Source organism: Centropristis striata, chromosome 12 (assembly GCF_030273125.1).
Source record: "Centropristis striata isolate RG_2023a ecotype Rhode Island chromosome 12, C.striata_1.0, whole genome shotgun sequence".
NCBI classification, from domain to species: Eukaryota; Metazoa; Chordata; class Actinopteri; order Perciformes; family Serranidae; genus Centropristis; species Centropristis striata.
In genome coordinates this window covers 26,363,544-26,390,603 of record NC_081528.1, presented here as the reverse complement: position 1 = coordinate 26,390,603, position 27,060 = coordinate 26,363,544, and the positions used below count along the sequence as shown (strand labels likewise).

General features: G+C 40.9%; 1 protein-coding gene across 3 annotated transcripts in view; it reads left to right on the top strand.

The window, feature by feature from the left end:
* nexmifb (neurite extension and migration factor b) overlaps positions 1 to 21,316 on the top strand; it is a 58,773-nt gene extending 37,457 nt beyond the window's left edge. For 2 of the 3 annotated variants that reach the window (XM_059346138.1, XM_059346137.1), the window contains exons 2-3: positions 7,119 to 7,249; positions 13,787 to 21,316. In XM_059346138.1, the coding sequence (XP_059202121.1) occupies positions 7,168 to 7,249; positions 13,787 to 18,006 (4,302 nt within the window). In that variant the 5' untranslated portion in view covers positions 7,119 to 7,167 and the 3' untranslated portion in view covers positions 18,007 to 21,316. The remainder of the gene's footprint in view (positions 1 to 7,118; positions 7,250 to 13,786) is intronic. The other variant, XR_009395321.1, reaches the window with a different exon arrangement.
* Positions 21,317 to 27,060: the final 5,744 nt, after the last annotated feature.

Genomic DNA, 27,060 nt, shown 5'->3' with positions numbered 1-27,060 from the left:
AAATGAACTTCTCATATTTAAAGCACACAGCATCTTAATTAAAAAGCAGAGGGATTGTAAAGGAAATAAAGTTTTTATCTGTTAAATATTTAATACAGACCTGAATCGGAGGATGAACCTGTAATGTCTTTTCAACATTAAATTACAATGGCTGACACAATAACACGGACAAGTCTGAAATACACTTGGAAAAAATATAATACAATCTAATGCAATAGTTGTGAAGACAAAGTAATAAACAGCTTGCAATGTAATGCAATTCAATCAAGTTCAGCAATAAGGTGTTAATGTTAGTGTATTTTGTCCAGGGTGTTGTGCAATTCCAAAACACTTACTGCCTTAAAATATATTAGACATTTTATGCATTGCAAAGGTATTATATTCTCCCGCTCTACTGCATAGAATCCTATTTTACAGGTGTTTATGTTTTTGTGTCCAGCTTTAGACTAAATTTGACCCTCAGGGTAATGTTGTGAAGAAACAATAACTACTTAAATTATTTGTAATTTAACATTATGTTGTAGCAAAGTGCAATTTACCAATAACAGAAGTTGAAAAAGCTGCATAGAAGCTTGAGGTTATGGCTTCAGTTATAGCTACAAAAATGCTTGTTGTTTGCTTTAGTTATTTAATTTATTATTTAATTCAGTCTTCTATATATAACGTGTTCCTTGCTATGTGTGTCCCAGTTCTTCCTACTGATAAATAATCAAAACTGTATAAAATATAACCTTCACCAAGAAACATACAGCATCAAGTACAGGAAGGCCACTGCTGTTTGTGTCCTGACGAGAACCTCAAAGAAGCCACAGCTGGATTTCAGTTTGCTCAGTTTGGTCGTTTGTGCCTTATGTACAGTGAATGCTTGTATTTGGAGCTTTTACTGCCCGGTGAACTCCACGCTCCTTGAAGCTGAAGGTTCATTGTTGAACTTGGAAAAAGCAGCCTGATGAAAAAAGAAAGAAAAACTCAATGCAAGGTCCAGCTCTTTATTTCCTACATCTCAGTGGATCGAATTGGATTTTTCGTTATCATATGAAATGTCCAAATATGTCGTTGAAGGTTAAACATGTAATTTTTCCTCAGAAAAAAAGTGGTGCACTTACATTATCCCCAATATCTCCCAACAATTTTCAGAACCAGAGAATTGTTCTATTCTAATTAAGAAAATGGTTCATTTCTGTTAATTTAGTCACCGTCAATGGCGTCATATCTCTCTTGCACATGAAGTAGTCTGCCAGAGAGTGTCATATATTGACTTTTTATCTAGTTTTCAGTCACAGTTTTTAGAATTCTCTTTTTATAACTTGGTTGTTTTTAACTATATATATGTTAACTGGATTGGGCTTTGAGTCAGCATTTGAGAAACACTTATTTTTAACAGGGAAAAATAAAATGTTTTTACCAGTTTTGATTACATGGTCCCTTTGTTTGGTAGAGGAGGAGACCTCTGCAGATAATTTGGCTCCTGGTAAAACTTTGTGAATGGTGAACACTGAAGGAATCTGTACTGATTAAAGCTGACTGCGGGTGCTACAGGCTGCAGCTGGACTATAATTAAAATTCATCTTTTGTCATTGCTTTGATTGAAAGAACCCTACTGGCAGAAAATAGCATATTGTTAGTTGAATCCAAATGAGTCAAGAGAATTATGAGAAGCTGAAAAATTTCTGTAATCACAAGACGAAAAGTATAGCACAAACTACATTTAGAAACAGTATTTCTTTATGCATGATTCACAGAACAAATATTATTCAGTAAGTAAATGACAGTTACCACAAACTTCACTCACTTAAAACGGTGGTGAAATGTTCTCATTTAATTGAGGAAATTTCAGCAAATGTAAGCTTAAAGATAAATGACTTAAAATCCACTCATCTGTGAAGCCATATACTGAGCTTAGATTAAATCCTGCCAGAACTGTCAGTCATATACAGTATCTGAGCAGGACCATGATCTCATTAAGAAGAAAACATTAATTGACTGTACAGTCCTCTGAGAAAAAGCCAGATTCTGACATACAATCTGAGGCATGCACCTTTGTTTGCAGATTTAGCTTTATAGCTAACAGTGGCTACAACTGTCCAGGTCTGGCTCTGCAGGTTGTGCTTTGCTGATAAAGATCCAGCTCTATAATCCTGATTCACAGTGAATCTCAACCTATCTGATGCTTCCTGGGCTCCTCAGCAGCCTGTGATTGACGATGATTATCTCAACCGGGTACCATATCTCTGCCATCACCGTGGCCGTGTCAGGGATTTTGGGTGAGGATGTTTGATCAAATACAGCAGCAAACAGTTGACAGAGGAGACGCACAGTGGCACAAGCACATGTAGAAGCACCATTGAATTAAGATATACAGATAAATATTCTCTCTCTCTCTCTCTCTCTCTCTCTCTCTCTCTCTCTCTCTCTTTCTCTTCATGTGTTAAATTATTGAGATATGTCTTTAGCTGCAGCACAAATATTAGGTGACAAGCAATCTCATGAAATAATCAGACAATCTGAGCTTTGTGTGAAGAGGTGGATGAACTGAAAACAGCCACATTTAGAAAAACACCTACATACTGTCGATCTTTTAATGCCCTGAAACACAAGCCAGCAGTCGGGTCAGAAGTTACTATGATGTTGAATATGTGTGGACTTTTTTTTTTTTTTTTTTACAAAATTGTGAGTACAAATGATGTAATAATGTCACAAGACAAGACAAAACTTTGGTATAGGAATTGTTTTGGGTTCTGTTTGTAGCAAAGTTGCAGGAAAGTTAGCGACTAGCTGGTGAACACAGTGGAGCATTTATCACCTAAAAGGCATTTATTTCCCTCAGAAGTTGGTGGAGACCAAAACAGAGATTATATTGGATAAAAACAGGATGCCAACTAAACGTTGTTTCTCCGTTTCCACTGGAGGTGTAAATTAGCATGTTGCACATTCACTGCACTGCCCCTTAGTTGTTAGAAAAACAGTTAATACAGGTGTTATACAGTATATTGAAACCCCCCAAAAAAACTCTTAATGATATTGTGCTATTGATTTAAGCCATGTCAACCAGCTCTAATTACAAACACTGACAACTTGTTATTTTCTCTCATGCAGCCGTAGAACATATTAGAGCGTTGGCGGTCTGTCTGCTGTGGCCTGAACGATATGTTCAAGTGAAACATTTAACAGACATGAGGTGATACAAAGTGTTTGATCTGTTGGCCATTGACAGCGATGCGTCTTTGAGGTTGGCTCGGCGTGTCAGTACCCTCAGAAGAGGAGAGCGCTGACATATCCGTTGTAAGGAAGCCTGTTGACCTTCGACAGAACAATGCTCATGTTTATGAGAGCGAAAACAGAAAGAGACAGAGAGAGCGAACCACAGTTTTACTGCTTATTCTGCAGGAGGGAACATACTGCGTGTAACACAGACAATAGCGGAGAGAGCTCTGCAGTCCGCCTATCAGTTAAGAGAATGTCAACAATTAGTCAAGGGCAGGGATAGAGAAACAAGTGAGGTGGCATGATAGTTTGTTGAATGGCGCTGTCACTAGACAGCAGAGGCCTGTCTGTGGGGAGTTTGCACGTTCTCCCTCAATCAGAGCCCTGCCCTTAGATCTAGAGCATCTGTCTGCCCGTGTTGGAGAATGTCTGCCCTTTCACAATAAAAGGACAGGTTAAAATAGGCAGGTAATACATTTCCTGGGCATGAAAGAGTCTCTGCTTCTCACTACTGTTCATAGTGTAGTGCTAGGTGAAGCTTTTCCTCCCAAAGCATGAAAATGGAATTTCATATCCACTAATTTCATGGTTTGTTCTGTGTATTTCTATGTACCTGCGTCTGTATTTGTATTTCTCTGCTGCAAGCTCAAAAGCTCTAGAGTATTACCTCGAGTTGCGTGTGAGGCAGGTTACTCAGCCGGTCTGCAGCCAGTCGGTGAACCTGCTCTGAAACTGTATACCTGTGCTGAAAAGAGGAGTCGCCATTTCAGCGCTGTCCGTTTGGATCAGTGTTCCCTGTGGCGCTATGCCCTCTTTGAGAGCTCCTCTGTTGGGGATCTGTTCCTTGGCCCCTGACTCTTTCCCTCTGTTGACACAATGGGCCCTTTGTACCTACATATATCACTGCTGTGGGACCTTGCTTAGTATTTTCGGCAATTATACACCATCTCAGTCCAGCAATGCCTCTTGTTGCCGCTTCACTGGAGAGAAGTGCAATCAAATGATGGAGAAATGCAGTGAAATAGGGATGCAGGACGAGGCTTGCAGGAATTAGATTGTGGTGCTGATAAGTTCCATATAGAGCGAGTAAACATGTTCTTATCTTGTTATCCAGCTTGCACATTAACACATGGTGTGTGGAGGAGGGCTTAAAAGGATGAATCAAATCCTAATCATTCTGTTTGGCTTTTCCCACTCTCTGCTCTTTGTCTCTATTTCTGTTTCTCATCGTGCAAAGAACCCCGGCGCACATGCAAGAACAATGGTGGGGTCAGAAGTGCTAGCCATTTTCCTACACCTGCTGAATACTCCAGAAATGAGTGCACAGTGATTACGTGCCCTAATGTGTGGTGTTTAAAGAGTGGTTTCCTGCTGCAGAGTTAAATGATGGTGCCCTCTGTGAAGTATTAATGATGTGGATGGATGAATCAGGTCGGCACAAACCTGTTGACGGTAGCCGCGGCGCTCTCTTAAAGCAGCACCCAGACATCAGGCTTAACCGCTTGGCAAATTGGACATGCTTGTTGGCTGTAGCTCCAATTTATGTGCACTCTCTATTGCAGTTAGTCCATCTTCATTATTGAAATGGCCTCTCGTCAGGTCTTGACAGAGTGGTGGAGATGGTAAAGGGAGGGAGAGGCAGGGAGCATACAGGAGAATCATGAATAATGTGGAAAATAAACACATTTGAGGCATTGGAGCCGGCTGGCAGGAGGGGTGTTGGGAGTGTTGTGAAATGCCTGGCTTTCATTTTCTCTCTCTCTCTCTCTCTCTCCCTCCCTCTCCCTCTCCCTCTCTCTGACTCTTCATGTGATTGTATGTGCAGCCGCTGCCAGTGGATGCTGATGCTGTGGATCCTCAGCCTTGGGGGCTTTGTCTAACACACATGCAATTGGGCATAAACACACACACATTGAGAGACCCCGCTACACATCCACAAGCAGCTCTAGGCGCTGAGCTCTGGCAGGACCTCTGTAGCCTGACCAGTATCCCAGCTGTGTGTTGTGTCAGTCTGGAGACACACTGCTCGGTGGCTGCAGCCTATTCCTAATAGGGTGCTGCTGTGACTTCACTTTTCCTGAGTCGAGGATTGTTGCATTGATAAGTCCGGGGCTTAGCTCATCCGGGTCAGCCAGTTCAGGAGGGGATATCCAATTCATGCTTTGTGGAAGGGGATGTATCTATTGCCAGATGTAGAATTTCAATTTGTCAGTGCAGCGGGTTGATACAAGATGACCTCAAAAACATCTCTTAGCTCTGTAAATGCCATGTGCACTTAAGCCTCTGCCTTAGCAGTAATAGCGCCTCTCTATGAAGAAAAGAGCAGGTTCTGGCTGGGTCTACCTACAGGGTCCTTGTACCTGCTGCACACATGAGCAGATGTGATGGCTCATGAGGTAATTACCCACTGAGCCGGTGTGTATGCAACTGTAAGCTGAAGCAGGGGTCCCCTTCAGGTAGCTCTCCCCGCTCAGGTCAGTGAACAGCTAATGACATTTAGAGGCAATAGGATGAAAGAGATGGCAGTTGTTTGTAGTCAGCCGCACACTACCTTTGTCTTATTGTCTGCCGTCTGTCTTAATCTCACAGCCACCGTTTTCACACCACAAGGAGATCATGTTATTAGATCCCCTCCCCTGGCTCATTTGTCATCCTGCAGCACCACTCCTCCAGAGAAGGGCTGCAGGAGCTGAAAAAAGAAAACAATATAAACAAGCAGGGGGCCACAACATCAAATGTTCATCATTTACTGGCCCAGAGTCTCTTGTATCATCATTATTCTTTCAGGAATCACACAAGGTTAATATGCTTTCTCTTCTCTGTGCCGCCCCACCCAATTTCAGGAGGCCGACAAACTTCTCTCTCTACCTTAATGTATTGTTTTGTATTCCAGTGTTGGGGGGTGGGGGGCTGGGCGGCTGGGGGTGGGGGGTTACTTTTAAAACGTATTCCACTACAGATTACTGAATACATATCCTAAATAGGTAACATTTTCTATTAGATTACTGAAATGGAGTGGCATATTCTAAATACGTCAAATACAAAATCACAGTGCTGAGCAGATTTGTCTGTGTCTTATATTTCTTACTGTGCGTCTCCTCTGCCATAGTCGTGTGGCAGGTGCACTACAATCGCACCAATTGTTGCACTTGCAAAAGAAAGGGAAATGCGTGCCTCGTGCAAATTTTAGAGCAACAAACAAACTAGAAGGACACTTGCAGACCTCTACCAAGGCCATGCCATATCTTGCAATGTTAACCAAAGCAAAAATCACTGTACTTCATGACCCTGTGTATTACATTTTACCGGGTTCTCTTGCTAGACAAAAATTAGCTTTTGCACTCCATCATCCCCACTCCCACTCTCACCATCACTTGCTGAAGTAAAAAGTATTGTTTACAGTTTGCCGTCACCGACCCAGAAACATCTCTTTAATCTGTCCTCTCTGAGCCGGGTTGGTTTTTGTGATGCCGAGGCACACAGGAGGGAGGGAGTCAGCTAATTACAATAAACAAATATGCTCAGAGCCGCCCATGTAAGGTTCACATAGGCTAACAACTCTGCTATAAATGTTAAATGAAGCTTAAAATAGGATAGTATGGCAAAACAGTTGCCATAGTGATCTCTGCTACTTTCTTGGTTGGTAAAGTTTAGATTAATCTTAGACACGAATCTGTGATGCAGAGAAGAAATGAGTGATTGTTTTGTGCCCCAAGGGCATCTTTGATGTCTCTATCATGTTTGAAGATTTTTCTTCAATTACTGCCACTTCGTGTTTGTCTGCCTTTGTTGTAGTGAAATGTAATGTAGTGCTGTTAATATTATTCTCCATTAGACACATGGCAGTCACCCTTTAACGATCCCTTTCGTACTCACATGTCTTTCTCCTTCTCTCTGTCTCTCTCTTTCAACAGGTGGGACAGTCAAAATGATGCGTAGGAGGTGAAGCATTGAGCCGTATTGATGGATGTGTTAACAGACAGCAGTCTCACATTGATTGTGAAGACTTCAGAACCGGAGAATGCAAATGTAGTGGAGGACACAGGTGAAAACTATTCACTTTCTTTTTCGATTTATAGCTTGTTAACATAATATCTAACTTCTTTTTTAATTACAAATGTGCATGAAAATGTTAATTTTGCTTTTCGACTCTTTTTAAATTTGCTTTAAACATTGAGAGATACTTGCTTGTTGACCTGAGAAGAGAATTTTTAATTTTTCCAAGAATAATGAAGCATTCGTTGAGAATAAATGAAAGCTTAATGACAACAGTTTCTCTCGCAACAGCTTAAAAACTTTGAAAAGACAATTAGTGTTACCACATACCATTGAACTAGCTTTCTGAATTAGCTTTTCACCCTGAGTTTTAAGCTGTTTGACAAGATAGTGGGGAGGTGAAACACATCCTGTCTTTTTTAAATGAAAAGTGGAAAAGAAACATTAAATGAAGCTTTTTAAGCCATTGTTAATCCTCTCTCCTGATGCTTCCACAACTAAGAAATATGACATCTACCTTTTCTCATAAAAAGGTGCAAATGTGAAAGATGGTGCAACCAATAATTCTTTCACACTCATTCACAGTCATTAGCATAGGCAAAGCGTACAACACTGTTTATTCTGTGAATTCTCAATAACATAAGCCATGCATCATTATGACACGTTCATGATGTAAGCTCTTGATATAAAACTTAAAGGGGACACATTATGCCCATCTTCAGGTTCATGCATTTTGGGTTTCTTCTAGAACACGTTTACATGCTTTCATGTTCAAAAAACACATTATTTTTCTCATACTGTCCGTATGAATAAACCTTTATTATCTAAAATACTCAATTTTAGCCCTTGTCTCCTTAAGCCTCCCTTGTGAAAAGCCCAGTCTCCTCTAGTTAGCCTGCAAGAAAAATATGAACACCTTTGCAAAGGTCGATCTCAAGCCAGAATTAATTGTTCAGTTTGCATGTTCTCTGATGCAGGCAGCCCACAATTTTTTATTTATTTTTTATTTTATTTATTTTTTCATGCACTGAGCCAAAAATCTCCAGGAGCACTTACATATACCAAAATCACTAAGAAGAAAATCACGAAAACCTAGTTTAATCTTGATCTATATTCTGAAGGTTTTTACAGAGGGGTTTGTTCATATGTCATTCATAGCCTGATTTATATAACATTTTATTAGGGCTGTTGACAGTATTTTCTGATAAAAGGAGAAATTAAAAAATTCACTCAGTAAAAGCATTTGACTCCAATATGTCAAAGAAATGAAACAATAATTTTGAGATTGGCTTTATCCACTTTTCAGATTTTTGTTCTGTGAATTTATACAAATTAATTAAAGTTAATACCTCATTTAAACATACAGTTTCAGAAAACTTGCAACTATCTTGCAAGTTTCAGGGTGATATTCAAGGTATATTAATTCATATTCATTCAAGTTTATCCATGTATGTCCCCAGTATATCCCTTTCCTTTAACTCAACTATAAGCCCCATTGATGCAATGTGCATTTTGCAAGACTCACTCAGCCACTACCTACTGCCCCCTGAAGTTTACCTCTACCAAGCACCACTGATCTTTCGATGAGGTTTATCTTAGTGTTTCAGCTCTGGTCAGGCTCAGTGGGGACTGACCGGTCCCCACTGAGAGAATCACACAGATTATCCCCAACACTAGTCTGCTCCTTCAAAGGCACCGAGAGGAAAAGAGGAAGAGAGAGAGAGAGGGTGGAGAATGAGAGTAGGAAAAACAGCGGTAGAAGAAAGGGTGAAATCGGCTCCATTGAGCAGGAATAGGGCAGCTCTCTGAGGAGGATGGCCATGAATCATGCTGCAGTTACTCACCACTTATTATGAACATCCTGTACTGGCTGGATTGATTTCCCCCCCACCATTCACAAAATGTTGTATAGTAAAGATGGAGCAATAGGTGGAAAGCAGCTTCGGTGGCTGGCCTAACAGCTGGATGAGTGAACGCCCCGGGTGGCTGAGCTGCAGAACGGCTAGCTCGGCATTTTACGAATGTAAAAGCCTCCATATAGCAGGGATAAGGAGCGGGGAAGTTGGTAGGGAAGCAGATAGTGTGCAAGAAAGGGAGGAGGAAGGGGACGGATATGGGGGATTGGAGTGAAAAATGATTTCAAAAGCCATTAAAAGGAAGAAAGGGCCATGTCAGCTGTTTTCATTTGCATTGTACTTCATATTGTGATATTTGAGCTATTTTATTCCTGAGGCCACATGGGATGGATGTGTGAGTTTGATTCATGCATTTTTCCTCGTTTTCTGTCAAATGTATGATGTTACAATGTTGTATGTTCATATTACATGTGGCCAAAGTTCCAAGTAATTCAGTAAACGTATGTAATCCACGTGAGCAAAAACCTCACCATTCAGAGCGGTCTGTTTCCAAATGTTTTTTTCTACACTCGGCTCAAGCTAACGTCATGACAGGTGTCTATATATTGTCAGCTGCTCCATGCACTTGTAATTTGTAATCTTGGTTGCTGATGTTAATTTTCCCCAAAATTTTGGGTTATATTTCTGCAGGAACATGTTCCATTGTGTAGACTTTTGTTCAGAAGGTTTGATTGTTGACCTTCCACAGTAGAAAGTGCTGATTTACCCTGTTACAGAGATGATGAGGGCATAGATGCAGAAGATCTGGAAATACTGACAAATCAGAATAGACTGGGATTTTTCAGGAGGTGGGCTTAAAGAGACAGGAGTGACAATGGAGCATCTCAGAGGGTGAATAGAGGTGCAGCAGCCATGGGCAGTATGAGAACAATAATGTGTTTTTTGAATGTTAAAGCTTGTTAACTTGTTCAAGTAGAAACCGAAAAAAATCTAGTATAAACTTGAAAATGAGCATAATTCGTCCCTTTCAATATTTCAATATCAGGGACAGATGGTAGTCATATAATCATATATTTTCTGTTTTTGTCGCATTTATAAAGTGACTGCAGGTGGATTGTGAGTGAAGAGAAAAACAGCATGGATGTGTATGTGTGGCCGTGTGTGCGTGTGTGGCATCTGACACTAATAGATGAGGCCACAGACGCCAACTTTTCTCACTCCTCGTGTCCATGACCATGTCCATCGGCATGGGATCGTCTCCCCCACAGAGCCACCTGGCATGGAGCAGACGAGGGCTTACCTCAGGTGGATGAAGCTCTGTGTGTCATGGATAGAAAGATAGGCGAGACTCAGAGAGCTCTGAGTGCTAACTGGTCCGGTCTGGTCTGGTCTGGTTTGGCGGTGGTCGGGCTGTCTAGCACGGCTGGGCTTGGCAGCGCTGGAGATCAGAAGATCAGCACCTCCTGCCAGCAGCCGGGGTCCTTCCATATGCTCAGTGGTGAATGTCCATGCCAGCTCGCGTGAGCTGTGTCACATCCAGCCTCAGCTTCTATTCAAGGAGCACTTCTGCTGATAACACAATTACAGAACTACAACTGTGTCAAGATGATCTCTGAGAGTATAAAGCTTGTTTTTTATTAGTATATCAGCTGCTCTTTCTCTACATATTGAATTCTGGCAGCAGTGACTATTTTGGATGTTTATCTTGTTTACATTTGCCAGCTCAGATGCAGTAGTAACATTATACCGTATCATATCGCTGAATATGAAGCTGCCGATCCCCCTTTGACCTCTAATGTCAAACTTGATTTGTCGTCTTCAGTCATCGCTCTTAGACCCTGTGTGTGTGTGTGTGTGTGTGTGTGTGTGTGTGTGTGTGTGTGTGTTTGTGTACCTGTCTGACTGACTGATCTGTGGCACATTCTGAACAGCTGAAGACCTAATGGTCCAGCTGGAGACAGATGGCCTCTCGATAACACTATACCCCCAAGCCAATACTCACACTCTAGCGCTCGCCCTGTCATACACACACATGCATGAACACACACAAATGCACGCACACATCCACGCATGCTCACACACGCTCTCCCTCACACATACACAGAAAATCATGCACGCACACATTGGATAGGATAGATTGTTAATCCATTATAAACCCTGAGGAAACACATTTTTCAATATGAGTTTAATGTTTCACAGCAATTTTGAACAATCTTTTGGCAATATTAGGTGGCAGCTTAGGTTTCATGCAAGCACGGGGGATAAAGGAAGTTAATTTCCCCCTTTTTTTTGTAATTTCCCTCTTTCTGTGGCTTTGCTCCTTTGTAGGGCTAATGAAAGAGATAAGACAAGTATAAAGAAATGATTACTTATCTATGAGTGCTGCGAAATTACTTGGTACATTTTAAGCATGGGCACTGTTTACTTATAATTCCAAATAAATCCAAATGAACTGTGTCCACGCCCAGAAAAAAATCACTGCAGTCCTATTTCTTTACAATAAGTGCCATTCATGGAATGGGGCTCAACATGTAAAAATGAAAAGAAAATAGCTGTTAAATGTGGAATAGGATGTCTGTCCTCCGCAGAGAGCATGTGTCAGTAACATGTTTTTGCTCTGAGGTCATTTTTGCTCACAGATTGAAGGGAACTGATGGCAAACGCCTCGCTGTGATGCTTCTGCAGCCTCTCACAAGTTGCTGCTGTAACAGTTTTTTGACTGCGAGAGGAAGAGTGAAGATGCATATTTCTCCTGAGGTTTTCTTCATTAAGGACAACAGTAGCGCAGTTGTGTGCTTTTAGTAGGCGTTCTGGTTGCTCCAATGTGTCTGCAGGCCGCAGACCCAGAGAGACCTGCTCTCAGAAATTTCATTACCTCGTTAAATCACTTCCAAATCATATCCATATTCAAAGATTTACTCACCGCCAGTGCAGCCATGTTGAATACTGTTTGTTAAGCAGTATCCCCCTCAAGCATTTATCTACCTCAATAATGATTAGGCGCATCCATTCTAAAATGGGGGACGGTGCTCGTTAACCTCTGTGAACACATTAATTGCTGTGGTATGTTTTTCAATTTAATTTTTTCTGGCACCATTTTAAAGAATATGTGTGAGGCAGCAGCTTGGGATTCTAGAGGGAAGCAGGTGTAGATGATATTGGTTATACAGTCTCCAACATATGGGCCTGTCGTGTCCCATGTGTACGTACCTGCCTCCGCTGCTGTCATCTAATTATGCAGAGCAAACAAAGCTATCTGCCTGCTGCTACAAGTCCTCTTCTGTGGGTTTTGATTGTTGCTCATCAGATGGATGTCTTCAACTGATTAAGACATTGTTACAATCGACCTGTAGAAAATCATGAAAACCTAATTTCAATTTAGTCATTACTGCTATTGTTGCTGCCAATCTGTGTAATTTTGTAGTATCTTGTTACCTTACAGCTAAGTTGGGTCCGCGTCTATAGAGATGAGACGCTAAAAGGAGTGGGAGGTAATACAAGATGATTGCATTAATTTGATCTCATATATTGCTCTCGGGTTGGTAAAGGAAGACAAATACCATACTGTCTCCAGCTTCGTTTCCAGCCACATATTTTTATGAGCATTTTGAAGTGTTGCACGAGAAAAGCTAAATGGGAAAAATTTGAAAAGCGCTTTCTCAATTGTGCACAAAAGTTTTTACGCTCACTTTAGATGGTTTTTGTCTTTGTTGAAAAAGAGTTGATGGGGTAAATTGGGCACCTTTATGGAATAAGTTCTGACATAGCAGACACCAACTCAAGACTGATCGGCTGTCTTCTCAGATCAAATTTGAATTTGAGTTTGAAACCTCTTCTTCTACTTTGTTTACTGGTGGATTACAGCTGTGGCAAAAGACTATGTTGTTAGCTAAATTCACTTTTCTTTTTTGACATTTCAAAATTTTGCTTACAATTTGTTCACAAATAAACATAATCACTGCTGTTTAGTAACCCAATTAGTAACATTTGAGTATTATTTTTCCTTCCCTGTGTAGGAAACAAAAGCTTGATTTAACATTAATTTCAAAACATTTTGAAACCATTAGCCTATGAAATAAATTTTGTATAATTGTAAAAGTCATTCCTTTGATTACGAACACCCACTTTGAGTTTTCATTTCTTTGCACGTCTTCCTGTAAGCTTTTTAAATAAATTTCTCATTGTGTACTGTACACTGCACTCAGAACATTAATATAGCACAAAACAATCAACAAAAACAACCCCTGCTCAGACTGAACCATAAATATGCTCAGAATTTTTTGTGCAGCTCCTTTAAATTTCAAACTTTCGCTAATGCCACCATGTTAACTTAACATGAGGCAGGTGACCCATTTGTGAGTCACCTTCCTCATGTTTTATGTGTTTGGGGAATTTGGTAGATTTTTTTAATTCTTTTTTTTTTTACATCAGTGTTTCTTCTTACCTGGCCTCAGATTTTACATTTGAACATCAATCATTAATGGGTAACAATTTGTCCAAACTTGACATTGCTAATACCTCTTATTTAATCTAGTAACAAAACTGAAATATTAATGTTTAAGTCTGGCATCACAAAATGACATTCTGAGCTCTGGGGGGCTAATTGACACTAATTGCATTTTAGCAGCCCAGAACAAATGCCAGTGTAACTACAGAACAAAAACAATGTGATTTAACTTCAGCTCAAAGAATTGAAAGATCTGAAATCTTTCTTTTTTTTGTTCCTGCAGGAGTATGTGAGCAGAGTGGTGATCTGAGTCTGTGCGGCATCATTAATGCTGCGCTCCCTCCATCCTCACCTCCTCCTGCCGCAGAGACTTCACAGCAGGCTTGCCCACCAACACACCGGAGGACCACGCCTACATCACCAAGCCTCTCCCTGCCCATTGGCACCGACTCCTCTCTGGGCCTCACAGCGCCCCCCTGCCCTGCCACCGATGATGGTCCAACTGTAGTCACCCAACTTCACCACACTCCCACTCCCACACCACTTCCCTCCCCAGCTGTGAGCTCCTGGGCCCCAACAGGAGACACTCAGAAGACTGCCCTTCTGCTGCCTGTCGCCCTCCCGCTTCCTGCTACAATTATGGAGCCTGGCACTGTGTCTGCTCTGACAGAGGAGTGTCTGCTTCAGCCTACCCGCACCTGCCTCGGCTGCTTCATCGAGACCCGTGATGCTACTGACCGAAACACCATCCAGAACCCGCCCCACGACCCGAACACCAACCCCGACACGGAGACTGGGTTAAGTGTGAGGATAGGCGATGTGAGCCGAGAGGACTTCTCTGACATCAACAACATCAGCATCCAGTGCCTGAGCCATGCGGGGGAGACGGTGAGTCACTTTGGGGAGCAGCTCCTCTCTGACCAGCTACTTAGCTTCCCTCTACCGAAAGCCTCGGGTGAGGGCAAGCGAGTTGATGGGAGCAAAACAACAGAGGACTGCGATGACCCAGAAGATGATGCAACAGCTAAGAACTTATATGAGGGACTGTTACTGGACAAAGTGAGCGGAGAGGAGGTTCTGCTGGCTAATGCCGGCCAGGACTGGGGCTACTTTGAGTCCTTCATCAGCGAGAGTAAGATGGAGCTGCTGGACCTTTGTTCTAAGAATGAACTGTCAGTCAACCTCTTCTCTGAGGAAGACGTTGACAATCTGTTTGATGATGAAGACGATGATTCGACTCTAAGCAGTGACGTCTGTTCGCTGAAGATTCGTTACGAGTCTTTCCAGGACAACATGAGGGAAAAAACAAATGTGCTCCAGGAGGAGACACAGTTCAACTTTTTCCCTAGTGTCCTGGCCAACTGTGCCAAGAAAGAGGAAGGAGCGGGAGTCTTGAGGAGGAGTACTGAGGAGCTTCAGCCCAAAACGGATGAGCTCATCCTAGAGACAGGACAAGAAGGAAAGGCTGGGGACTGCAGTGGTAGGAGCCCCCTCGATGGTTCACAAGGCTCACCCATGTCCACTCCCAAAGTCAGCTATCTAATGGACTTCAATTCCACAGAGGAGTCGGGCGAGTTCAGTGATGACAGCTCGTGCACCGGCTCCTCCTCAGACACCCTGCAGGAGGGCAAGTTTAAAAAGGGACACTCAAAGAGATTGCTCAGCCCCTCTAACCCTCTCAACTATGGCTTGCGCTCCAAAAGAAAGGTTCGATACAGTGACGATTACTTATATGACGTTGACTCGCTTGAGAGCGAGAAAAATGCAGAGAAAAAAGAGAAAGCCCCCTCGGGTCAAAAAGAGGAGGAGGATGTAGACTGGTGCCCCAAAAAGCGCCGGAAATCCTGTCGCAAAGAGCCGCCAGTGGTTATCAAGTACATCATCATCAACAGGTTTAAAGGAGAGAGACTCATGTCAGTGAAACTGGGCAAGCTGGACCCTGTGGATGCTACTGTGAGCTTAAACACCGACACAGTCAGCAAATATGAGACACTGGCTCCTCTAAAGGATTTCTGGCAGGAGAGGCAAAGAGAGAGACAGGAACAGCTTAAGCTGGCTGCCAGAGATAAACAACAACGCGGTTTTCATCTAAACGGACGCCATCATCGCCCTTTTAATTCTAGTCATCCCAAAAGGAAATACAAGATTGCAAACAGGCTTAAGGTTCAGAGGATTCACGCTGTGGAGCAATCAGCAACAGTACAGTGCTCCCCTCTCTCAGATCAGGGCCAGGGAGGTGTCACTAAAGAAGAGGCCACCCCCACGGTAGGGGGAATAATAGCAGCCTCAGGCCTCCCAGTCACATTAGACACAAACTCCATCACGCACACAGTCACAGCCAAGAGCCGCTCCCAGGAGAGGGAGGAGAGGGAGGGGAGGAGATTGGGAGGAAATAAAACAGTCAGGATAAGGAAATTCAAAAGCGAAGCCAGGCTGAGGAGCAAGAAAATGAAAGAGGCAGAAGGAGAGGAGGGGAGGAGCGTGACAAATGAAACGGATGCCTGTGTCGCTGCGGCACAGATTGAGGACCCTACTGCTGGGTTAGAAGAGGCAGGCATTAGCTCAACTACAGTCAAACCCCATTTTTCTGACAATACCACCACAGTTCACACATCTGAGGAGAAATTCCCCTTTGTTTCGTCCACCTGCTCTACTGACAAAGCTCCCTCCTCAGAGGCGGTGGAGACGGGTGTCCCTGTTATCCCGGGGGGCTACCTGCAGACCCTGTTAGATGCTACAGACTCCTCCGGTGGAGCAGCTATCTCTTATTTCCCCCAGCAGCCCTCTAGGCAGCAGTATCCTCTGGGGCTATCCCTAGAGGAGAAACAGTTTTCTTCTCTGCAGCTCGCTCAGAGCTGCGTCCTGTCTCCCCCCTCCGAGTCAGAGCTCCAACAGTCTCCCCAGAACTGCCCCAGCTTCCCCCAGATGTGGCACCCACAGCTCTGTGCAAGTCACAGCCAGAGCTTTGGGCCAGAGACCCCTGAGACTCCCATCTTACCCAACAACTTCCCAGCTGCTGTGCCCCTGACTGACAACCTGCCAGTGTCTAACTACAGCCAGCTGAGCCCTGAGGCTGACAGGCTACTTTATGAGAAGAGCTACCTGACTGAGGCTGGGCTGCAGCCTGGGGCAGATCTGCAAGTGTGTCAGTCTGCCTGTGTGGAGGGCCAGGTGCAATACCAGAGAGGGTCCCTGTGCACAGACAATGGCAGGCTCATCAGCTATGACTCAGTGGGCTCTCTGTCAGCCTCCTCCAGCAATTACAGCTCCCTCAGCCTCAAGTCTTGTGAGCGAGAGGGTGAGGAGGAGGGCCGAGACAGCTTCTTAGCTCATTGCAGTCCCAAAGTGGTGATTCAGCAGAGTGTGGACGCCCTTACCCCACTCAGGGAGTCCTCAGACCTGCTGGACATCTCTAACTTCACCCCTGACAAGTTTAGACACTCATCACTGTCAGAGCTTTCCCCTCCCGAGACCCCCAACCTGTCCCCCCAGGTGGTGGGGCGTGAGATCAAGATGGCAGGGAATGTTGGAGAATACCAGGATGTGAATGATATGACCATGGACTGCAACAGGGAGGTAAAGTGGAACTGTGACGTTATGCAGCAACAAGAGCACACAGCAAATGCATACACAGTGGAAGACAGGCAGTTTCCACTGCACAACTTTAACAGTCAGGATGTGTTACATTTAGATAAAAAGGGAGGTAACGAATTCGATGAACAGACTGGTGAGATGTTAGCTGGCGCGAAAAGCATAAAGTCAAAGAGGAAAGGCAACTGCAAGCAGGCAGCTGCAGGACAGAGCCCAAAGAAAGTCCGGGCTCCCAGAGCTCCTAAGTCAGAAAAGGTCAAGACCCCCAAACAGAACTCACGCTCCACCAAAAAGATAAAGGCCATGTTGGAGGGGAAGGCAGCAAAGAACCAGGAAGCAGGCTGTGGCCCAGGCCTGACTGACAGTAGCAGCACTGGGGACTGGTCTGGCACCGGCTGGTCAGAGAGCAACAGCCTGGTCGGGGACGACCAGAGAGAATTCGAGGAGCCCTCCAATATTCTGTCCAACATTGTCTCGGGCATGGCTGAGGTCCAAAGGTTCATGATGGCCTCCATTGAGCCACTGTGGAATCCCATGTCGGAGGCCTGCATGCCCTCTGAGGCCAATAGCCTCAACCTAAAGACCCTGAAAATCTTGGCAGGCACAGAGGCCGACCTGAAGAAAAAAGGAGCCGCGCTAACAGGGGCTGGGAGAGGCAGAAAGGCAGGGGGAAAGGGAGGAAAAAACCAGGCCAAATTCAACCCCTCTCATCCCTTATTCCCTCAACTAGCTCTTGGCTGTAACATGTTTGATAAACCCAACTTTATTAACCCTGGGCCTGCACACAAAAAGCTGTACCGCCACAAGACCAGTGCAAAGTTCCCGCGGATTGAGACATTGAAGGGGAAGCGAGCGGAGAGAGACCCAAATAAGGACATAGCACTGATGACCTCTTTTGAGAAACTGAGGTAATATTTTGTTATCAGCTGCTGTTGCACCCCCTTCTCACTTTCCCCCCACTACCTGCTCAGCCCTCCCTTCCAAGCATACCTACACTGACGCTATGCCAGAGCTGCATGAGTACTACGTTCCCCCTGACTACTCCCACTTCCTTTTAACCCCCACCCGAAGAGGAAATTAATATCTGCATGAAAAACTTCTTGTACTTTGCAAACTACCTATTGAGTGATTGTGTCAAGCTTGATTGAGATTTGAAACGACCATGGCTGCATTTTTCTTGCTTTTGTTGTTTCTGCTTTGTTTGTTCTTCTTATAGTCGTTTTCGTTTTATTTTTGTCTGAAAAAAAAAAAAGAATACGCCTTGAAAACAGTTCTGTCGCCTTTTTGAGGAACTTTGTTTTTGTATTTTCTCAGCAGAACTAACTCCCCTGAATTATGTATTTATTCCCCTTTTCCCTAAAGATGTAGCTATATACACAAATGCATTGAGTGACATCTACGCACCCCTCCTCCTCATCTGTTTTTGTATGCAGAATATGGATGTCCTGTTGTTGCTGTCCTTCATACACTGCCTGGCTCATTTCAAGAAGGAAACCTACAATTAATGAGCCCTATTTAAGCCCAAGACATCTTGAAAACACAAGATGGGACCATTTTGTATTGATGACATATCAGACGTTGTTTTTTTTCCCCCCTCAAAGTTGGAATGACTCCCCATTTTCTTTTATCAAACGCTTGTTTTTCTTCTGGAGTTTAGAGGAACTGGTTATCTAAATTTACATTTTTACGCCTTGCAAATTCATAAAAGCTCCACCCTCAGAGTATTTTTGTCAATGTTGTTGTACAGGGACATGCAATATTTGCAAAAAAAGATGATTATAATCTTAAAATCAATGTGCCAAAAGTAACAATGCTGTGTAAATGACCTCTTATATATGTGTGAATATTGGCTGTTCCTCTTTTCTATCCATTGGAGTATTGGCTGCTCGGGTTGGAGACTCCTTACAGAGACTTGCCACTACAGGAATTCTTTATTTGGGACTTTTCTCTCTTCTCTGATGAAAGGCACCAACAGCTGGCAGTGGTACACCACCACTCACTAAACCAAATCAGAAAGACTCTGAATTCTCCTCGTTTCCCCCACTTTGTTTGCCAAATTCAATTTACCTCAACATCGCCTGGCACTGAGAAGCAACAAAAGAGAGGCAAAGGGGAGATCTGCTCTGAAGGCTACTGTAGAGGAAGAAGATGAAAAAAAAGAGATGTTCAAACGAGCTTTCTCTGGACCAAGAAGAGTGTAGTGCAGATGTTTGAGGGTAAGCAAGGAAATTATTTGTCAGTTGGGGCTGTGCCTCACTGAATAGCTGTTTTGTAAAGGAAATTCAAGGCAGTTTATTACTCATAGAGATTCTGATGCACGCATCAGTCGTGAATGGACATAACATTTTTGCAGTTAGATTTAATGTGAATGTGAACGCAGTTTTCAGTACAAATGGAATCAGTAATCTTGTAAATGAAGGAAAGCATGTCGATGCATTAGCTCCATGTGGGAATCTTACTTCTATTTTACCCAAAAGGGTAATTTAAACAGTAATTTTTCTTGACATTCTCATGTAATACATTTTTTTAACACTGCCATGATTCATAAGTTGCACCACCGGTGTATTCAGTCTCTGATTATTTTTAGTGCATTTATCACATGATGTCTTAATTTAACTGAATTCTTTTCATGATATTTTTTCTTTTCTTTTTATATTGTGTCATAAACCGTCATTTCAGTTTTGATGGGTCAATATTTTGGCAGAAAATAATTTCACCCGTAAAACATGGCCAAATAAAGGAACAAATTAAAAAAAAGAAAATGTATTGACAATATCTGATCCAGTGCATCCCCGTGCCATTTATATGAATTACTTTGGGCTCATTCACTGCCTAACTGCACTGAAAGAAATCCACCTTAAAATGAACCATACAATCACGTCGAATCAGTTATAAAATCTTTAGATTTTATATCCTAAATGTATTTCAGGAGAAATGCAGATCCCCTTCAGCTGGTTACAAGAGTATCTTTTATAAATATATACTCAAACAATAGGCCTTTATTTTCTCTTTCTTTTGAATGTTGAATATCATTTTTAAACGTAGCAGTAATTACATGAGACTGCATGGAGATGTGCGGACAAATCGAAGCTTGATACAAAAACAGGCCTTGTCACACTGGATATGGTAATTCTGACACATAGGTGATAGTAATTGATTGCTTGCATATGGCAAGAATCATAATCAATCTTTCTCTGTCTCTTTTTTCTCTCCTCTCTGCCATGATCCTTTGTTTCTTTTCTCCAGTGTATCAGGGTTAGGACCAAGACAAGCTGCTGATGGGAAGCTCCACATGGGCTGCAAGCCCATTTAGTCTGCCTTCTCTCATTTCTGCCTATTGTCAAATTGAATGTACTTCTCTGAGTTGATACTTTTCTTTTTCTTTTCTTTTTTCTTTTGTTTTCAAAATGTGCCACTGTTGAGCTGCCTCATGTTAATGGTGCTAAGAAAGCTGACAATTATTTTCTTTTTTCCTTTTCATTCTTTTGTTTTCCCAGAGTTAACAAAAAAGAAATGCAAAATAGATTAGGTACCTAACCCTCTTTATGAATGTATATTATAATGTTATGTTTGATGTATTCACTTCATGATTCTTTGACATTGATTGGAATTACTTTTGCTCTTTTCATTAAAAGATTACCGAGCTTTATATATACTGTCTAGAGTTGTTACCAGAAGGAATCTTAATGAACTCTTGACACTACAAAATCTTGTATATTTTTTGTGTGCCAATTTGTAACATATTTTGTAAGTGTATATTTTTCTTAGAAAGTGCTGTGAAGTATTTGTGTGTGTGAGTAACCTTTTATGCGCCTCTATGGGCAGTGGAAAGGATATACAATGACAAGTTTCTGGTTTTAAAAACCAAAATATGAAAGTATCAACAGAAAACTAGAAATATTTACATTTTGTTGGGAGTTTTGTAATAAGACCATGATCTTGTTGTGAGAGTGTTGTGTTACTGTGCAAAACACAAATAAGCAAAGAAAAAAAATGAAAACCTGGAAAAAAAAATATAATTTGTGACAATTTGCTGTTTTATAGATTTTCATGTAAATTATTTGAGTATTATTTTGTTTTTTGTTTTGTTGTAACTGTTGCAAAGGTTTTAAATATTTGTGATCAAGCCTGTATGGTGATAATGTAATATTGGTAACTTGCTGAGTTTTGTAATAATGTTTATGGAGTAAATATACAAATTAAAATAAGATTTTGAATGCTGCTTTCTGAAGAGAGTTGGGTTGTGTTTTTTACCGCCCACCCGTTGCTGTAGCTCGTAACTACGGTAAACAGTAAACACAGAATCTCCACACTATTCACATCCCTGCAAACAAACTCAGTCCATTCAGAACGATAATTGCAAAAGGTTATGGCGTGCCGTTTTGTGAAAACACTTAATATTACAAACAGCCCATTGAGATGTCAGGAGTGAAGTGTAAGTAACGCATCTGTTAATCAAATATCTGCCCCTTCTGTGTGCTACTACTACAATAACAGTAGTAGGGAAGAGTATAATCTCTTATATTCAATGTGTGTTTTTCCCCACAAAATGTGTAAATGTAAATACAACCTCAATAATTCCAATTAGTCTGTCCTTATTTGTTAAATTTGAAGATTCTTCGACGTAAGGCATTTTAATTCCTGCACAAGCCTGGCTTTGGCTCATGTTATTTTAATGTCATATCTAATTAGCACTCAGGGTCAGGCATTGCTAGAGTGACTGCTCATCCATAACTCTGAGCCGGGCGGCTGTGGTCCACACTGCAACTCATTCTGGCATGCTTAATTGGAGCTGGAGATACTGTCTCAGACCATAAACAGATCCTGTGATGTATGCCTCCAAAATTGTCAGGTGGTATTAGCATTGTTTTTGTTCTTTAGTCACCCATAGCAGATAAGGGAGCAAGCAAATTATAAGATGGAATGTCTAATGCAACGTATCAGGTACACCTGTGGTTATTAAATGAGACCCTAGTTGTTTTGTCAGTGCGTGCTCACACGGCATGGACAGCCATAGACTCGCTCTCATTAAGACAATTGTTTGTGTGTTTGTTTGTTTTTCATCATTACCCTGAAGACTACAGAGAAACATTTTGAAAGAATCAGCATCTTCAGTTTATAATTCATTGGCTGGCAGTTTAAGACAATTATTTTTAAATACATTCTTACATGCCATAAACATAGAAATAAACAAGTACAACATGGAAAAGAAAAAAAGAAAAGGGGACAAGGAGCCATCCCTGTGAACACCTTCTTACCTCCCCCTACCCCCAACTCCTACCCTCCCTTACATTTCTCTTAATATATAATAATATAGTATAAGTACATCTAGAGAGTCACATTTTTAAAAGGATCCGCATTGCTATTTTTTATTCCTTTAGCTGGCAGTTTATTTTTACTTTTATAAAATATTTTTGTATTATAAATACCAACAAGACCATCAGTTGTGGAATGTCACTAAGAACATTTACTCAAGTACTGTACTTGAACTAGAATTTTGAGGTATGTGTACTATATTTTGAGGCAAATATTGTACTTTTTACTCCACTACATTTAGCTGACAGCTTTATTTACTTTTCAGGTCAAGATTTAACATGAAAAACTTGATCATTTTAAAATGATTAGACTTTTTGAAAATAAAACCTCATAACAATATGTTAAGTAGTGCTGCATCATTCCAAATAATCTTGAAAATTATATCTAGAATATATAAAACGATCTGAGTGGGGCCATTCTGCATAATGAGTCATTTACTTTTGATACTTTGAGTACATTTTGATGCTGATACTTTTTTAAACTTTTACTTCAGTAAATTTTGAATGCAGGACTTGTACTGGAGTCATTTTGCAGTGTGGTATTTGTACTTTTACTTAAGTAAGGGATTTTGAATACTTTTTCCACCACTAAAGATGATAGAGTAACATTTTATTTTTTTTATAATAAGCATTGCTATTTATAACATTTGATGTGTGCTACTACTATAATTTGAAGCTACTGCAGAGGCTTATAGACAAATAAATTGGACAGTAGATAGTAACATCCAGCAAACAGTACAGGAAAGCCCACAAGAGTATTCAAGAGTCAAAGATAAAAACCAGTGACAAACCAATATAATGTCTGAATTGGTTATTTAAAATAAATACTGAATACATATATAAACTAGGACTGCAAGCAGTACTGAACGGGCCCTCGCAGTACATGCGTGTCGGGGCATGCTGCCGTCGGGGTGTGTGTGTTACAGGGGCCAGTCTATACCACCCCTATGAATTTCATTGCCTTAAGTGTTATAGTGTGGCCACGGTACCAAATATGAAATTAAACTGCCACCACAGTGCCACCTAGGGGCCGATCAATAAAACCTTAAAAGGTTATCCTCAGGAGGGCATTGACAATAATTGTACCAAGTTTTGTATAAAAATTGCACAAACTATCCCTTCAATCCTCATATAGTGTCTGAAGGAGGACTCTTAACTGATATGTATAAGTTAGAAGAGGCAGGTAGCAATGGTGGAAAGTAACTTTGTCCAATTTTGAGGTACTTTTATGTACATTTTATGTAACTTTATACTTCTACTCCACTACATTTTGAGGCATATATTGTACTTTTTACTCCTCTACATTTAGTTGACAGCTTCAGTTACTTTTCAGGTCAAGATTTAAAATGAAAAATATGATACATTTAAAATTATTACCAATTTTTATAAATTAAACCACTTAAAAGTTTATTAGGGAGTTTAAATGAGCTGAGTGGAGTCATTTCACAGTGTGGTATTAGTACTTCTACTAAAGTAAAGGATCTGAATACTTCTTCCACCACTGTCCTTTTTACTTCTTTACTTCTTTATGTTTTTTATTATTTTTTATTTTTTTAGCGCCAAAATTTTTTTTTAAAAATGAGAAATTAAAAAAATGAGAAATAAAAAAAATAAGAAAATTAAAAAAATAAAAAATAATTTAAAAAATAATAATTTAAAAATAATTTAAAAATAAAGAAGTAAAGAAGTAAAAAGGACAGTGGTGGAAGAAGTATTCAGATCCTTTACTTCAGTAAAAGTACTAATACCACACTGTGAAATGACTCCACTCCGCTCATTTAAACTCCCTAATAAACTTTTAAGTGGTTTAATTTATAAAAATGGGTAATCATTTTAAATGTATCATGTTTTTCATTTTAAATCTTGACCTGAAAAGTAACTGAAGCTGTCAACTAAATGTAGAGGAGTAAAAAGTACAATATATGCCTCAAAATGTAGTGGAGTAGAAGTATGAAGTTACATAAAATGTACATAAAAGTACCTCAAAATTGGACTTTAAGTCCAGTTCTTGAGTAAATGTACATAGTTACTTTCCATCATTGCTACCTGCCTTTTCTAACTTATACATATCAGTTAAGAGTCCTCCTTCAGACACTGTATGAGGATTAAAGGGATAGTTTGTGCATGATTATATAAAACTTGGTACAATTATTGTCAGTGCCCTCCTGAGGATAACCCTTTAAGGTTTTATTGATCGGCCCCTAGGTGGCACTTTGGTGGCAGTCTAATTTCATATTTGGTACCGTGGCCACACTATAACACTTGAAATGAAAGTGAAATTCATAGGAGTGGTATAGACTGGCCCCTGTAACGCACACACCCCAACCTAGGGGCCGATCAATAAAAACCTTCAAGGGTTATCCTCAGGAGGGCATTGACAATAAGTATACCAAGTTTGGTGTTAATCCGACCAACAGATTTGGAGATATAAAATACTTCAATTTAAAGAGTGCCACCTAGTGGTCATCGGCCAAAATTTTGCACAGAGCCTCAGGGGCTTCAGCACAGCTCAGTGAACATGTGGATATAAGGTTTTTGAATGTGCGATAAAGTATGTGGGAGTTATTAGCCAAAACGCACTTTCTTTTATTATAGCGCCACCTAGTGGTGGAAATTCAGGATGACAATAGATTATAGAATATTTCGCCAGGTGTGACCTATATTTAATGTTTCATGAGTTTTTGGGTATGTTCAGGCAGTGAAAAATGCGATCATTTGGTAAGGAAAAAAAATCATTTGAAATACAATAGGGACCTCGCAGGTCGTTGCCTGCTCGGGCCCTAAATATGAGGTGGTGAATAATAGTTACCTATAATCATTAGTACTATAGCCTGTGCTCAGGCTGAAAAGTGAAGAAGAATAGTGAGTTCAGAACAGGTGCAATATGGGCTCATATAGCCAGTAACTGTAAAGACTTTTGGCAGTTTTAAGAAAGGTAAAAACAAAGAATAACACAATTTCCCCAGTTATATGTCAGTGAAAGCTTCAGTTTTGCTTGCTTGCTAGTCCTTTACACATTGGTTAACAAATGGTCTGTAACAACATGCCATCAAATGCTGCTGTATCAACACAGTCCCTCCTCCACCCACACTGAAGTCCAGGGCCTGCTCTAACCTTGGGGTGCTTATAGTTCTTTTGCTTGGTGATTTCAACAATAAAGACAAATGTATACAATTCACCATGATGTTGTTTATGTTGTTGGTTGTTTTTTTACTTTTTCACTTGGATGCATTTTAGTACTGGTTGCTGCAGTGGCTTTACAATCATAAAGATTTCTGCCTTGCATTTTTTAATGTGTAAAGAAAATAAAAAAACTAAAATAAACTTTTATAGGATGGTTTATTGTTGTCCATCAAGTTGGAATAATTTTGTTTTCAGACACAATCCTCTGTTAATTCCTATTTCAATGCACCAGTAATCACTTTCAAAGAGATTGATTAATAAAGTTTTGATATCTGTCAAAAATAAATCCCATTGTCATGATCATTTCATGGCAAGAGCTAAAAATATTTTATTTCAACTTTATGAATGACAGTGTATATTTTACATGTACTGTATATTGTGTCATTGTCTTTCAGATACAGCAAACTACCACAGATGTCAAAGTTTCTGTTCTCATACCGTAAATTGTGTGCTCAAATTAATTTAATTGGGTTACTAATGATTATAAAAGGAGTAGGAGGCCCCGGGGAAGACCCAGAACACGGTGGAGAGATTATATCTCTCGCCTGGCCTGGGAACGCCTCGGGGTCCCCCAGGAGGAGCTGGACATTGTGGCTGGGGAGAGGACCACCTGGAATGCCCTGCTTAGCCTGCTGCCCCCGCGACCCGGCCTCCGGATAAGCGGACGAGAATAGATGGATGGATGGATGGATGGATATAAAAGTTATTGTCAAAATACTGAGCAACAACAGGTTGGAGGTATGGTGTCAAGTTATTAGTACATTAAGTAACTGATGAAGCAAAAAAAATTCTAATTGTAATTAGCTAATTAACTAATATTTCTAGTATTAAAACCAGAGAGGAAATTAAATGGTAAACATTTACTGCATTTGTATGGTACCTTTCTAGTTAAAGCAATCACTCAAAGAGCTTTTACACTGCAGACCGTCATTCACCTTTTCATACACTGGTGGCTACTTCAACATGTTGACGGCCATGGCCAGGGATTGAACCACCGACCTTCTGAACATCTAAAAATATTTTCGAGGAAACATTCATATTTGTAAAGAAACTAAACTTTTCAAGTTAATCAATGCTACTTCTTTACTTACTTCTTTCAGCTAGATTCTAGTAACCTCTAAGACTTTTGTGGAAAAGACTGGTGGTTATGGTTAATGCACCTTATAAATAATAAGTTCTCACTGCTGCCTGAACAAGAGGCATGGAGTGAAGATGTGAGTGAGTTTATATGACACAAAGTATGTGGGCTATATACAAAATTTCCTTCAGCAATACTGAGTATAATAGATATGTCTTACTGTGTGCTTTTTATACAGTGCACTGCACTGGCTCTTCGACACTAGGGACTATACCACCAAAGGCATTGATTATGCAAAACAGTTAAATAGTTATTGCACTCTTGCATTGCCATTTAAAAATCATTTTCAGACACTGTTTCTGTAATATTGCCCATTTGTACTGTAGGTAA